Genomic DNA, 16763 nt, shown 5'->3' on the forward strand with positions numbered 1-16763 from the left:
TCCACAGATTCAAATTTAACGAGTGACAGGCAAAGGGAGAGAGTCATCAACCTCGTAACCTATTTGGGCCTTCGAGCAAGCCCATTTCACGTCAAAAGGAAGTTCTCTATTTAACAAGCGATACGAGAAGTCCAAATACTCAAACGATTGGCATGCATTTTCAAATGAGCCAACACGCTTATTTACCATGCGATATGCGTAGACCCAAGCTACGTTTGGGGCTTATACGGAGGGATGTGGTGTGGAAGGTAACAGATTCTGTGAGGCCTATTGTTAAGTTAAGGCCCATCGATAATTTTGGGCTTGGGGACCAAAATTCATGCTTGAGGGGCTAAAATCTTAACAAAGGCTAGTAGAGAGATGAAAGCAGGCCCAACAAAACCTAAAGCCCACTAGAGTTATTTCTTTACCCAAAGTCCATTACCCAAAGTCCATTACAGCAACTTCTAGCCCAAAGCCCATTGAAACCATCTTCTTCCCCAAACTAGAAATATTGCTCCATCAAGATTGCTGCTGGGACTAGGGCTGGGATTTTAGACCCGAAAAACAGAGGAACCGGTCCGAACCGGACCGAAATAGGCGGTTTGGTTCGGTTTCTTGTGTGAAATACGTTCATTTTTTGAAGACCCGAACCATTTTACATGGAACGGTTCGGTTACGGTTCTGTGCTCCTCTAACACTTAAGAACCGAACGAATCTATCCCTTGCCTTTAATACACCCATGACCCATTATATCATATATAATTGCAGCCAAAGTAATACTTTAATATACCCATGGACCCATTATACCATATATAATTGCAGCCAAAGTACTATACCTGGACCCACAAACCAAAAAACGTGACCTCTCCCAAAAAGCTTTATTCAGTGCACTTCCCCATTCCATTTTTTAACGCAATCGGCAGCCCCAAGCCCCATCCCCTAGACCCCTACCCTCGTAAGTCGTAACTGTTCTTCCTTCTTCCTTCTTTTTTAAAAGCTGCAAAACCCATAAAACCGAGTTCATCTTAGGCTCGGTGCTTCGAAATCTCATTCCCGATCTCTACCATTCCTAGTCCCAGCTTCTCAGTTCAGATCTTCTCTGATTTCTCAAGCGTAGCCGGAAGCCCTAAGCCCTATCCCCTACCCCCGTAACTGTTCTTCCTTTCTTCCTTCTATTTGAAAAGTTGCAAAACCCAGAAAACTCAGTTCATCTGTGGGTCTATGCTTCGAACCCCATTCCAGATCTCCACCATTCCTTCATCTGTGGTTCTGTATATAGGAACCGAAAACAGTACAAAACCGACCCGAGAAAAACGGTTCGGCTCCAATACGGTTCTGGGTATGCAAAAGTGTAATAACCGAATCAGAAAATGCTACCGGTTTCGGTTCCGGTTCCTGAAAAAAAACACAAAAACAGAACCGATCCCAGCCCTAGCTGGGACTGGTGCTTCACCATTTTTGGCAAGAACCCAGAATCCATGGAGAAGCTTTGATTCATATACCCAGCAATCCTGTTTCAATTTCCAATAGCCCTCAAACTTTGTGATTACAATAGCAGAAAATAAGGGATTAGAATCCCACAAAGATCACAGCAGCACAAAATCTGGGATCTTCACCACCGACCTTCACCTTCATAGCCAGACCCAGATTTCACCCTTTTGGTTTCATGGGGAAAACAAAAGTTGAAAGCTTCAGGATTAACCCACCAAAACTAAGAATACCACTTCAAAACCCCCAGTTCTTAGCACGAATCTTCCCCTCCTATCTCCACTATAAAAAGCGGGTTCATCACCGTTGGAGCAAGCCATAACAACCCAGAAACATCAAGCAAGAGATCAAGCTCTATCTCTGAATCCCTAGCCATCAATTCATCCCAATCAACCTTAACCCAAAACCTAGAAATCATGCCATTGCTGGAACTCTCTCTCTCTGCTAAACTCCCAAGCATCTAGCTCCCACACCATGTCTACCTATAAGTTCTATTCTCGTGAAATCAACTCCAGTCGCTGCTGTTATCGTCTAACTCCAATCACTGTTGTTATCATCTGGCGGGTTACAACGAAGTTGTTCTCAGGTCCAACCTTTGAACAATTTTGGGCCTAGTCTCGCTTAATCAAAGGGGGTCTTGCTGCAAAAAGTCCAAATCACAAAATCACCCTCACATTTTTGGCGACTTCACTGGGGACTAGGCTGTGACCTGCGAGATGGCTCCACCACGAAGAAAGAGGAATAACAGCAGCATGCCTTCCCAAGAGGAAGAAGAGCACGTTGATTCTATTTCCAGGCATGAAGAGCAACAAGATCAGGAAGAAAGGCAAGAGGAGGAGGAAATCACTCCTGCAGACTTGGCACACATTCTCAGCGCTTTCGGTAGGACTCAAAAGGAGATGGTTGACACCATGAAAAAATTGGTCAGCTCAATCTCAGCAACAAAACATCTTGAGCAACCAAATGATGCAGAGCAACCACAGAAGGTTTCCCATGAGGACTCTGCTGCAAAAGCATCGGACAATCAGATGGCACCTTCTTTTGTTACCCAAGATGATGTTGTTGCCATGCTGGAAAAAGAATTGCGCCGTGGCTCCGAAGACTGGAAGTATGCTCCTCAACCCCCTTATCCTTCAAGCATAATGTATTTGTCTTATCCCAAAAATTATGAAACACCCACCTTTACTTTTTTCGATGGGAGAAAAGGCATCCCAAAAGAACATATTAGTCGATTTATCGACGCTCTCGGCCCTCATGCTAGCAATCATAATCTCAGGCTGAGGGAATTTTCCAAAACCCTCACTGATCGTGCATATACTTGGTACACCACCCTAGCTCCTGGTTCCATTCGAAGCTGGGATGAAATGGCAGGCAAGTTTTGTAGAAAATATTTCCAATATGAGGAAAGGGTGACCATTGCACAGCTGAACAACACTCGTCAAAGGACGGGAGAAAACCTGGTGGATTTTGTTCGTCACTTTCGTGACTTAGCTTTGGATTGCTATGATGAGAAGGATGAAGAGTCATTGGTGGAAATCTGCATCAGCAATATCCTGACTGAATACAGGGTTTATTTGGAGAACATCGGCATTACTCAATTTTCCAGATTAATTGAAGCTGTGAGGAAAACAAGCATGTCTGTTAAGACCACCACAAGTCAGAGGAGTTGGAGAGACAAAAAAGACATAACTCAGAGGGATGCACATCAAGCTCTAATGGTTGATGAAAGATATTTGAAGAGGAAGGAACGGTCTGGAATTGTCCCAGCAGTCCCTTGTACTGATGAAGAACTTCATGCTATTCTTGATACATTGTTTGCTGATGGAGTGATCAAGCCCGTGCAACGAGAAAAGCCCCCCACCAGGGAAGATAAGAAAAATCCACGCTACTGCCGTTATCACCAGATAGTGGGACATCCTACCCCTGCTTGTCAAACCTTGCGAAGGATCCTCCACGCAAAGATTGATGAAGGTACTCTTGAGCTCCCATCAAAGAAGCAAGCTATAGACGATGATCCACTGCCGAAACGCCACAGAAAAGGGGTATGTGCTGTCATCACTGGTGTGGGGGATGACGCCACGGATCAAGATAATGGATCTTGGGCACTAAGCAAATATCAAGGCCCCATTGATCAGGCTTCTTGGCAACAATACTTCAGGGCCTATGGTTATGATAATCCATGGTTCTCCCGTGATGAGTGCGGGAGTAGCTCAACTATGGAGGGCTGGATGAGGACCAATGGTGGTCAGAATCTTGGAAACATGATGGATCAGGTCTATCATGTGACCGAGATAGAAGAAGACATTGTGGAAACTGATGTGATGCAGCGTAATAGGCCTACTGCTGCACAAGTTCTTCAGCAAAACCCCAAGTTCAAGTCACTCTTTGATCAACTAGAGTACGGGCCTCAAGCTAGGCGAGCTGCTGCTGAAGCCCTGATGAACGTATCTGAAGCATTTGGCCCACAATGTTTTGCTACCGGGACTGAGACACAAAGGGGCAGGAGCTTACTCGAAGGTGACAATGCTATTGTGTTTACCGACAAAGACATGGAAGTTTCTTACCCATATCACCAGAGACCACTCTATTTGGAAGCACAAGTCAATGATGTATTTGTGAGACGAGCCTTGGTAGACACAGGGTCTTCCTTGAACATTATATCTCTCCAAGTGCTCAATGCCGCAGGAGTCCCTCTAACTAAAATTGTGAAGGCAAACATGGCAATTACCGGATTTGCAAATGGAAGTGAGCAGGCTGTAGGATACTGTTTCTACTGAAGAATACAGGACCTAAGATAAGAAGCATGATAGGGAGAGAGAGAGAGATGACACCAGATGTATAGTGGTTCACCTTGCCCTTGAGGCAAGGCTACGTCCACTTAGAGATTTCTACTATGAGTGAGGCCAAGTGACCTTTGTAGTGATACAAGTGAGGGGATCATGGATCCATCCTTTCTAAGGAGGGGAGGACTTCCCTTTATAGCTAAGGGAAGTCCCACTCTATTTACATATCCTCGATGTGGGACAATAATACATATATTGCTTCTCTTGAAGCCTCTTGGAGAGCATAGGAGGGTGGCCTCCTAGCAAGGTACCGGCCGACCTCCACCACAGCGAGGTAGCTCGGGTGTCGGACTACCGGATGCATGTTGTAGGCGGGACTAGCCATGCCGCGGGGCCCACCTATGAGGTCGTTGATTATGCTTGGCGGTATGTAATATAGGTGGTATGTACAAGTCCCCCAAGTCCCCGAGTAAGAGGCGCTTCTTGGTTGGGGAGTTTAAATATGATGCCGCCAAGTATGAGTGATGACCTTGTTGAACGCCATACCCATACTAGTCCCCCAACTCCGTAAGTAAGAAGGGACTCTACGGGTATGTTGGTGCCCCGGGGCCCTCATCAAGCTAGTACCTGCAAATAAGATGAGTGCACACAAAGCATATTGATTGCGCTAGGGCAATCTAAGTGACATTTAAGTCAAATGCATCGAGGTGTATGAATGTTTATGTGAGATGCATGTTACACATGGTGTGGATGCTCATATTATGTAATGTTGACAAATGACGTATAAGTCAAAAATGTATGTGGTTGTGATAGCATACAAAGTGTGTATGATGCATAGATATGTGATGAACGTGATGACGCGTACATAATGATATGTAATGTTGTATGCACGTGATACATATGTGTTAGGATCGGGAGTGTTGTTACTTGCCGAGTCCCCCAAGTCACGTAGTAAAACAGGAATTTGGATTTAGGCTACGGTAGACGAAGCCGGTAAGGCTAAGAATGAAGCTCCGGGTATCGAAATAACCATTGACAATACTAGCGAGACTATGGCGTGACCATGATAGTCCCCCAAGTATAGGTTAGAGGAAGGAACTCTGACTTACTTAATCCGAACGTATAAGCCATAACCCGATTGTTTGGCTCATGTGTAACGGGAACGTAAGAGATGAGCTCGCTCATGTTGAGCGGGTGTGAGTTTTGTCCTATGGTTTTATTAATGGGATGTAAAAGAAATTTAATTGTTGCAATCAACAATAGGTGAAAAATTTCAATATTTCCATTAATAGACCGTAGCATGAAAAGTATGAGCGTGAAGCTCAATGATAGTCCCGGTCGGGTACTACCTCCACTTGTGATAAGTGGTATGAATAAGTCCCCCAAGTATAGAGAATGCTCGGGAGGTGAGATGACTCAAAAGCAAGGGACTGGACCTTGGCTTACCCCGCCTTCAGTACCAAGTGGGGTTTTCTGAGGGCTTGAGTCTATGGTTCCCGATGGGGTAGAATGAGGATTTGGGTCTCTGATACCCGGAAGGGTAAATGAGGACTTGAGCCTCTGATACCCGGAAGGGTAGATTGAGGACTTGAGCCTCTGATACCCAGAAGGGTAGATTGAGGACTTGAGCCTCTGATACCCGGAAGGGTAAATGGGGACTTGAGCCTCTGATACCCGGAAGGGTAGATTGAGGGCTTGAGCCTCTGATACCCGGAAGGGTAGATTGAGGGCATGATGCCTCTGATACCCGGAAGGGTAGATTGAGGGCATGATGCCTCTCGTACCCGATAGGGTAGCATGAGGGCTTGATGCCTCTAGTTCCCGATGGGGTAGCATGAGGGCTTGATGCCTCTCGTACCCGATGGGGTAGCATGAGGGCTTGATGCCTCTAGTACCCGATGGGGTAGCATGAGGGCTTGATGCCTCTAGTACCCGATAGGGTAGCATGAGGGCTTGATGCCTCTCGTACCCGATGGGGTAGCATGAGGGCTTGATGCCTCTAGTTCCCGATGGGGTAGCATGAGGGCTTGATGCCTCTCGTACCCGATGGGGTAGCATGAGGGCTTGATGCCTCTAGTACCCGATGGGGTAGCATGAGGGCTTGATGCCTCTAGTACCCGATAGGGTAGCATGAGGGCTTGATGCCTCTCGTACCCGATGGGGTAGCATGAGGGCTTGATGCCTCTAGTACCCGATAGGGTAGCATGAGGGCTTGATGCCTCTAGTACCCGATAGGGTAGCATGAGGGCTTGTTCAGCGTGGCCCGGTGGGGTCACGTGAGGGCTTGAGCCTCCTTAACCCAATGGGGTTGAATGAGGGCCTGTAGGCCTCCTTTACCCGGTGGTGTGACCCCGGGTAGAATGATGTAACCCCGTTGGGGTAACCGGTGGCATTGGCCTCCGGTACCCGGTGGCGTGGCCCCAGGTAGAATATATGATGGTATTGGCCTCGTGACCCCGCTGGGGTACCTCACCGATTAGGGAGGATTTATGTAAGAATATGACCTTGGCTTTACCCATTAGGGGTACCTCGCTCGGGGCAAGGATGTTAAGTGCCGCATAAAAAGTGCCGTATGTGTGCATGTAGTAATCGTAATTGACGGGCAATTAAATTAAAGTATGAAATCAATACATAGGCATAACGGATATGATAATAGATATGAGATTGAATTTATCAGATATCATAGGCATGCTTTAGATAATAGTAATTGTTATTGAAGCATGTAAATTATTGCATTAGCTCCAATTGAAAGAGCACAAGTGAGAACTTATCTGGAGCCGTTCGAAAAAATTGTAAACAATGGTGGAGTTGGCCGAATGCAAAATTTCCGTGTTTTGAAAAGTGATGCCACAATGTAGTGTGCCGGTGATGTATCCGGTTCGAGTGATTGAGATTCCTCAAGACAGAAATATGTTAGCCCAGTTTGACAAGTAGAATATATATTACGGTGAGTAACATAAAGTTTGGGGGCGGCAAATGCATGACAATTTGCCATAGCCTCTAACCAATTAATGTGATTATGACATATAAATTAAATTACACGAAGTAATTGATGGATGTGTAGTATTGCCAGAGATGTGATTCGTAGAGTAGTATAGACGTGCTATATTTGATAAGATCATGCTCAGTATTTTGTATGACAAAATCAGAGAAAGGCTTAGGTTCAAGAACCTAAATGGACTTGCTGCAATAAAATAACATTTCTTTATATGATTGTTGAGATATGTATAAAACATACGCAGCAGTATGTCTATATATGAGTCTATATGAGACATGGATGGCCATATATGCAGTATTGTATAGGAAATGACAGGCATGTGCTGTAAAGTTGCAGGGCACGTGTAACCCTAATTGCATGTATACCTAATTGATTGATACGTGGTAGTAATTGAACAGATCATGTGTATAGTGAAGACATGAGATTGCTTGAAATTTCAATCTAATTAATGTATATACGACAACTCAGCTTTGCATGGAGGGGTTGGTCACCGCTGCGTTGCCCGGTGTCTAGAGAAGATTGATGGGTAAATCAAAGAGACATGACGACCTCGGAGGAGATAGCTGGTGCCGAAGAAGAAAACAAAGCTAAATTGTCAGTGGAGAATTCAACTACTCACAGGCTCACAGCTCGTAACTTCGACCGAGACGATGATGATCCTGCTGGGGAAGAAGTCAAAGAGTTCCCGGAAGAGTGTGTAAGTACTCGGAGTGCCGAAAAGAGGGCTCCTTGACCGGGGTCGTGTTCGAAGCTGCTCAGGGATTATATTGCTTGTTGTAATGTGCATGGGTGCATGCATGCAATAGGTGTTGATATGAAACAACTGAGGTGTCTATGAGTATATTTGTGCATGTGTCAAATATTATATCATGCTGCCAGTAGAATGAGCATAACATGTGCGTGTCAACTTTGTGTTGGGCGAATACATGCAAGTGATGCCCTCAATATGATAGAAAAGTAAGGAAGACATAACTTATCTTCAGGAAGTGATTGACTCGCGCAATGTTCAGAAAGTAGTAGTAGCCAGTCAGATCAGTTCAGAAGGTGATGAACTGGCTTGGTCGGGACGGGACCAGGCATACGACCCTGGAGCACTTTGTTGTTAAATGCCCGGCTTTGAGCTGGGGGCCTGGGGCTAGATTCGAATCTCCTGCCGGAGTAGGATGATCATCGGGGTTTTGGTGCTGCTGGACTGAATCACCGGGATTTAGGACGGTGCTGGTGAGGCATGGGTGATACGTCACCGGGAGGTGCTGCGGTGATGGGCCAGTGATAGGAGTTGCTGTGATGAGGCACCGAAAGGAGCTGCGGTGATGAGGCACCGGAGGGAGCTGCGGTGATGAGGCACCGGAAGGAGCTGTAAGCTGTTGCGACCTCACCGAGAGCTTGGGTGTCCAAACCAGTTCTCCGGGTGCCGAGAGATTTTTTTTTTTTTTGAATCCCGGGGCATCTGATGCTTGAATGAGTTGGTGGAGGTGAGAGTGCCGGGAGGTTGTTCACGGGGAGGGTCAATTGCAGGTACCGATAGGATCGCAATGATCGGGACGACAGTGGGTCTGCAGTTGGAATCCTAGAGCTGCCGGTGCTAGGACCAAGATGACTTGGGTCATGATGAGTTGAGAGAAGGTACCGGCCGGGGAGATGGTTTCTCAAGTACGCCGGGCTGGAGGTGAAGCATTGAAGTTGCCGGTGAGTGTATGGGTGCCTAGAGAAGATTTGTGTCCACAGAACTGCTGGATAATGGGCTGCCTGTGAGCGAGTGGGAGTTGTTGACTCGGTGTTTGACTCGATGACGGAGCTTTGTGGATCCGGGAAGGTGAATGTCACCGAGACCCTTGGTGTGCAAGTGAAGCTTGATTCCTGCCGACTTGTGAAAGTCCCGGAGGCTTAGAAGTGGAGGTACCGGAAGAAGGTGTTGGTGAGTCACCGGGAGAAAGAACTTCGGGGTCCAGGTTGTGGTGAGTTCCCGGATGAGTAGAGCGGTACGGGAGTTGATGACAGCCTAGGAAGCATGGCTGCCCAGAGCAATTCTGAAGTGCGGTACCGGCAAGGGTTGCTGGTACCAGACTGGTCGACCAAGAAGTGAGATACCGCTCGGTAAGCAAAGCTGTGGTTGAGGCTGCCGGTACCGTGAAAGGGACCGCTCGATAAGCAAATCTGGATTTGAAGCTGCCGGTACCAAGCAAAGGTGCTGCCGGGAGGAGCTGCTAGGTTGACTGCTGGGATGAGTTGGATACTGGGCGGTACTATGAGGAGAAGTTGACGTGATATAAGAATGTTGGGAGCTGTCGGGATGTATAGTGGATACCGGGCGGTATGTTGACCAAGGAGAGGTCACTCAAGTACCGGATGGCTCATAGTACCGGGTGGCTAGAGTACCGGATGGCTAGAGTACCGGATGGCTCGCTGGAGGCTTGGGGAGGGAGGTGGGGTGTCTTGCATGTACCCATGTACCCGATGACTTGTGGTACCCGTACATGACTCTTGCTCAAAGTCGGAGGCTCGTACCCTAACTCCTAGGGACCCTCCTTCTAGCGCCAATGTTTCTACTGAAGAATACAGGACCTAAGATAAGAAGCATGATAGGGAGAGAGAGAGAGATGACACCGGATGTATAGTGGTTCACCTTGCCCTTGAGGCAAGGCTACGTCCACTTAGAGATTTCTACTATGAGTGAGGCCAAGTGACCTTTGTAGTGATACAAGTGAGGGGATCATGGATCCATCCTTTCTAAGGAGGGGAGGACTTCCCTTTATAGCTAAGGGAAGTCCCACTCTATTTACATATCCTCGATGTGGGACAATAATACATATATTGCTTCTCTTGAAGCCTCTTGGAGAGCATAGGAGGGTGGCCTCCTAGCAAGGTACCGGCCGACCTCCACCACAGCGAGGTAGCTCGGGTGTCGGACTACCGGATGCATGTTGTAGGCGGGACTAGCCATGCCGCGGGGCCCACCTATGAGGTCGTTGATTATGCTTGGCGGTATGTAATATAGGTGGTATGTACAGATACATACTACTAAACCTCAAGATCGGACCAATCCAGTCTCTTACCAGATTCTATGTTGTTGATGCTGACACGAGTTACCATGCGCTGCTGGGACGCCCATGGTTGAACAAACATAGGCTCGTACCTTCCTGATTACACGCAATTTTATGCGTATAATTATATCTAAAACACTAGAAATTAGTTAGTCCTCAAGTTAATTATAATGTAATTAATCTATTTTTATTTACTTTGTAGGAAATAAGCGGAGTTGCGGAAATCGAAAGAAAATGATGCGAAAATTGAGCAAATTGGAGTTTCCGATAAAAGGACGAAATAGTCAATGAGGGTCAATCGTGGTCAACGCCATCAAGGGAGCGGAATCCAATCACCTCCGATAATAGGTGTGGAAGTGCATTGAGAAGGAAAGAAGGAAATGTGAAGAAAAGAAAAGAAAAGAAAAGAAGAAGCAGAAAAAAAAAAGAAAAATGAAATTCTGAATTTTGCTGACGTCATGAGTGACATCATCACCTCCCTTTATCTCTTTCCTTTCCCACGTGCTGCTCTTCTTCTTTCTTTGTTTTTCTTCTTTTCTTTTTCTTTTTTTTTTCCTCTCTCCTATCCCATGTTGCCACATGTCCCTATCACTATTCTTCCTTCTTCCTTTCTTTCACGTCCAGCCACATGTTAATTGGGGAAGACCCATTCTTCCTCTTTGATGCATATATATAGACCAGACCCTAATATATATAGAAGGGGAGAGTAGCCGCACAGTAGAACACGAGAGCAACAACAGCCGCACCAAACCACCGAACCACACACCCAAAATCCTATTCTCTCTTCCTTCTCCTGAAATAGTGTCGCAGCTAGCCTTGGGAGAGGGTTGCTGCCCTCTTCCCATCCTCCTTCTCCATTTCCATTTTAGCTTTAGTTTTCTTTCGGGTATTTGAGAATTACTCACCCAAAGCTTCCAAACATCAAAGGACTTCATCATCATCAAGATTTAAAGATTGGGTAAAAGTGGGGAGCTATAAATCAAGGCTTGTCATAATTGCTTCATAGCAATTGTGACTTGTTCTTGTTACTTCTCACTTCTTTTCACTTTTTCCTCTTTAATTGATGTTTGTTGATGTTAATTTAATTATGGGTAGTGAGTAATTTCTTTGTTGGGGGTTAGGGTTGTGTGCCCTAACCCAAATTTGATGTAATGGATGCTTAATTTAATTTATATATGTAATTTGTTAATTATTGGATGCTTTTGTTTTGTGATAATTGATTAGAATGCATGCTTAGGAATTGTCAACTCTTGGGTATGTGTTTTAATAAGTCTAGATTAAAATTTAGGGGATGACATCCTTAGATTTTAGAGCTAGAATCCTGCTTTAATATTCGTGGGAAGTACAAGCATGGTTCACTACATGATTAGCTTGATCGCAATTATGGTGAGCTTGGTTGCTTAATTCCTCGAACTCTAGGCCTCTTGATGTGAATTAGTGACCCTTGAACCGGCTCTAATTCATGTCAAGTGAGTTCCTACGACCCTTGAACCGGAGTAGGAATACCATGAAAGGGAATTTCGGCCCTTGAGCCTTGAAAAGCCTTGGGTACGGCTTCTACCATCTTTAATAACTTGCACGTAAATCAAATTAGCACCTAGAGCATTGAATTAGGGTTAGGATTCATCCCTAACTACCAATCCCATATTTATATTCATTTTTTAGTTTTCTTTACTTTATTTAATTTAGTTGTTAATTAAAGTTTTCATTTAAATTCTTGCACTTAGTTGTTAGAAATGCAAATTACATTTCCAGTGACATTTCCTACTTCATTGTAAATAGTCATCACTAGGTCTTAGTTTTGATTAGGCTTCGGTGCAAACCAAAGCCGAGCATTGCTAAGGCTTGGTGCCTTAGAGTAGCATTTTTATTTATTTTCTTTTTCTTTTTCTTTTGTTTGCTAAGTGTCTTTATTTCCGATTACCCAAGGATTGTGGGTTAGCCACTAATCCCCGTGGTACGATAACTTTGGGCATAATACTTCCCTATCTTGACAGTGATACGTACGCTTGCGTAAATATGTATCAAGTCACTTCCACTTACCACCAGTGTGTTAAGGGGAGGATTGGACTCAAACCTATCAGGCTGCCAGGAAATCAAGTACCGTTCCACCGGTCAGAAAGTCATCACGCTGAAGCACAATTTTATGATGAGTTTACTGATGGAGAAGGAGGCAATCCGTCCAAAGCAGCAGGCACTCCTTTACCTTCATGGCTTGACATTCGAGATCTCAGCAACAACGAGCTTGCAATGCTGGTAAGACAACAAAGTGCCTATGCTCAAGCACAGCAGCCGCAATGCTCTAGAGTGGTGTTGCCGGATGGTCGCACCATATATCGCTTATGACGGGTTGCGGGGCCTAACCATTCATTATGGGAGGGCCCCAAATCAGCAGGTGCCATGGAATGTGATCAAATTCAAGAGGCAGAAAGGGCTTCCATGGTGCCTGAGAAATTTCCCCTTCAAAAGGCAATGCCGGCACCAAAGTGTATGCAGGATGGAAGTGTTGCTGTGGCAAAAGAAATGGAAGAAGTTGACCTCAGTGATGATCCCGCTGTTCAGAAGAACGTTTCCATCTCCACCCATTTGTCACATGAAGAAAGAAGCTGCCTCATCTCTCTATTAAAAGAATATAAAGATGTTTTTGCCTGGAGTTATGAGGAGATGCCGGGATTAGACCCAAATCTGGTGTGTCACACTCTGAATGTGCAGTTAGGAGCAAAACCGGTGGTGGAGTCGAGAAGAAACTATCATCCTAACGATGAGCAGCAAATCAAGCACGAAGTTGAGAAACTCTTGGCTTCCGGTTTCATCAAGCCAATCAAGCACCCTACTTGGCTGACAAATATTGTCCCTGTGAAAAAAAAAAGAATGGTCAGATACGAGTTTGTGTTAACTTCAGGGATTTGAATAAAGCGTGTCCCAAGATGAATTTCCATTGCTAAACATGGATGTTCTCATAGATTCGACCTCAGGCCATGGTATGCTTTCATTCATGGATGGCTTCAGCGGCTATAACCAAATTAAAATGGCCACCAGAGACGTTGAAAATACGGCTTTTCGCACACCGTATGGAAATTTCTACTATACGGTCATGCCATTTGGCTTGAAAAACGCTGGCGCCACTTACCAAAGGGCGATGATAGCAGTGTTTCATGACATGATGGGAAAAGAAGTGGAGGATTATGTGGATGATCTGGTGGTAAAATCTAAGACTAGAAGTGAGCATTGGGGTACCTTGAGGAAGTACTACAAAGATGCAGAGAATATAAGCTGAAGATGAATCCAAAAAAATGTGGATTTGGGGTGTCTTCAGCGAAGTTTCTTGGTTTCGTGGTGCATAGTAGAGGCATTGATGTTGATCCCAGCAAGATCCGGGCCATTGCATCTCTTCCACCACCCTCAAGTCAGAAAGAATTGAAGAGTTTCTTAGGGAGGTTGTCTTACATAAGGCGCTTCATACCTGGTTTAGCTACTGTGATCAAGGCCTTCACGCCTCTGTTAAAGAAGGGGAACAAATTTACATGGAACGATGAATGCAAGGAGGCTTATTTAAAAGTACAACAACTCATCACCAAGCTCCCAACCATGAAAGCACCAACTCCAGGCATCCCTTTGAAGATCTATCTGGCCTCTACCAATGCAGCCGTGGGAGCATTGTTAGCACAAGATAGTGAAGCTGGGGAAGAATTTCCTATTTACAATGTGATCAAGCTTTTGAGGGGAGCTGAAACACGCTACCCCAAGGCAGAAAGGCTTTGTTTAGCACTTATCTGCACCACTATTTTTTGGCTCACAAGCTTCAACTTATGGTGAAGATTGATTTGGTCAGATATTTGCTGACGAGACCAATGCTGTCAGGGTGGCTAGCAAGATGGCTGCTCCAGTTGTCTGAGTTCGACATTGTATGTACGACACCAAGGGCTATTAAGGGACAAGCCGTGATCGACATGATCACTCTATTCCCAGAAGAAGAGGGATTTGATGTTTCTCATGACATACTCGGAGAGTTACTTAATTGGAATGACAGCAGTGGTTGAAGAAGAAGAACCTTGGACCCTTCACTTCGATGGGTCAGCCACGGCTAGTGGAGGAGGAGCTGGAGTTGTACTCGTGGACCCTAAGGAGTATGCCAAACCTCTTTCATTCAAGCTAAACTTCTCATGCACCAATAATGTGGCAGAGTATAAAGCTTTTATTGTTGGGCTCGCAACTTCACATGAATTGGGAGTCAAGAAAATCAGAGTGATCAGGGATTCAAACCTAGTCATTAGTCAATTAAAGGGAGATTTTGCAGTGAAAGAAGCAACCTTGGCACCCTATAGGACTTTGGCAGAAAAGCTAATAAAGGGGTTTGAGCAGATAACTCTTGAGCACATTCCCGGCAGCACTAACAGATATGCAGACGCTTTAGCTACCCTTGGTTCCAAGCTTTCATTCACAAGGGAGAAACCCAACATCACTGTAATCCAAAACAACAAGCCATGTGTAGAAGTTATGATTCTCTCAATCCCACCAAGTGAGAAAGATTGGCGGGAATCTGTCAAGAACGAGATGGCTCAGTTGGACAAAGAAGACAGACTCAGAACATTGGGAGACTATAGTTTGATATTTGGAGAGTTATACAAGCGTCTTCCAGGAGGAGTGCTGGCCCGTTGTGTAGGTGAAAAAGAAGCTCAGAGGAGATTGCAACAAGTACATGAGGCCACTTGTGGGATGGAGCAAGTAGTCAGCTTATACCGGAGGTTGCAACGCAGAGGTTATTACTAGCCAGATATGAAGAAACAAGCAGCAGAGACACAACTTTCATGCCCCAAATGCTCCTTGATCCCGTCAGAGCAGGAATGATTTACAACAGCAATTACTGAAGATTGGAGATCACCATACTTGGAATACCTCATAAGTAAGACATTGCCGGAAGATCGTAAGCATGCATACAAGGTCAAGAAGACGGTAAAAAGGTATTTTATGGATGGGAGCACGCTGTATAGAAAGGGATTCAATGGTGAGCCATTAAGATGCCTTGGGACTACTGAATGTCAGCAAGTTCTACAAGAAGTGCATGCTGGAGAATGTGGAGAGCATCAAGGAAGAAAGAAGCTTTACCGGAAGCTGTTAGACTTAGGATACTACTGGCCTAACATGCGTGAAGATGCCCATAACACAGTCAAGAAGTGTCATACATGCCAAGCACACGGAAACTTAGGTCACAAGCCACCGACGTTGTTACAAGACATGAAAACACCTTGGCCATTCCACACCTGGTGGTTGGACTTAGTAGGAACCATTCACCCATCTTCTGGGGGCTTCATATGGATTCTCACAGCAACTGAGTCTTTCACCAAGTGGGTGGAGGCAGTTCCACTTCGTAAGGCAACGGGAGCTGCAATTTCAAATTTTATAAGGGAGAACATCATTTGCAGATTTGGTATTCCTTATAAGATTGTATCTGACAATGGGACACCATTTGTCAATCAAGAAGTGAGCAAAACACTCAAGGGATATGGAATCAAGCATAGGAGATCAACACCTTATTATCCTCAAGGGAACGGCCAAGCTGAAGCTACAAACAAGACGCTCATCCGAATCTTGAGCAAGATGGTACATGAATACAAGGGAGGATGGAGCACTCATCTACCGGATGCCTTGTGGGCTTATCACACTTCACCTAGGAGTGCCACCGGGTTCTCTACATATTCCTTGGTTTATGGATCTGAAGCAGTTTTACCAGTAGAACTTATGATCCCGACGGCTAGAGTGCTAGCTGTTAATGATCTGGAATGGGATGACGAATCTTGTGCAAAGTGGAGGATGATGGACCTTGAAGCAGCAGATGAGAGACGAAGACAAGCAGAGGCAAGGGCAGAAGCATATCGGCAAAGAGTGACCCAAGCTTACAATAGAACAGTCAAAGAGAGAAGCTTCAAAGAAGGGGATTTAGTTCTTAGAACCGTTGACTGGGTAAGAAGACAGATGCCTGGCCCTTCTAAATTCGCAGCTCAGTGGGAAGGACCATTTGTCGTTAAGGAGTCTCACAGGAGTGGTTATTACCGTCTTGTTCATGCTAACAGTGGTGAGCTGACTGATCCCATCAATGGCAAATGGCTCAAGTCTTACTACTGCTAGACCTTAATACATGAAGGTCCCTATCTTATCACTTATTTTCCTTTCCAAGAAAAATACCTCTATCAATCTCTGTAGTCACTTGCAAAGACACATCTTCTGTTTTATTATTCAGAAGCTTTTGTAAGGTACATCACCATGATGATACCTAAATCTGTACTAAGAAGTTTGCAATGTGAAATGAAGAGGTGTTCTCGAATATATTGCCTTACCTCATTTGCTCTAAGACTTCGTGAATCTACATAAGGGGGCTAGCGTGAGCCTAAAAAAAAAAAAAAAAAAAGGGGTCAACGCTAGTTTGAAATCCCAGCAGTAAGATTCAAGGCAATAATACAATTCCGGCAG

General features: G+C 45.2%; 1 protein-coding gene across 1 annotated transcript; it reads left to right on the plus strand.

Moving 5' to 3' along the window:
• The first annotated feature begins 14288 nt into the window (after positions 1 to 14288).
• On the plus strand, positions 14289 to 16421 carry LOC133724573 (uncharacterized). The gene is made up of 2 exons (XM_062151333.1): positions 14289 to 15054; positions 15154 to 16421. Exons 1-2 carry the CDS (start codon positions 14289 to 14291, stop codon positions 16419 to 16421), a joined length of 2034 nt encoding a protein of 677 aa, XP_062007317.1.
• Positions 16422 to 16763: the final 342 nt, after the last annotated feature.

Source organism: Rosa rugosa, chromosome 1 (assembly GCF_958449725.1).
Source record: "Rosa rugosa chromosome 1, drRosRugo1.1, whole genome shotgun sequence".
Taxonomy (NCBI): Eukaryota; Viridiplantae; Streptophyta; class Magnoliopsida; order Rosales; family Rosaceae; genus Rosa; species Rosa rugosa.

What these genes read in the sequence shown, in the direction of transcription:
- LOC133724573 (XM_062151333.1), top strand. Translation starts at nt 14,289, where the DNA reads ATGACATACTCGGAGAGTTACTTAATTGGAATGACAGCAGTGGTTGAA. An exon ending in CCGGAGGTTGCAACGCAGAG is followed by an intron (nt 15,055 to 15,153) that starts GTTATTACTAGC and finishes GATTTACAACAG; the next exon opens with CAATTACTGAAGATTGGAGA.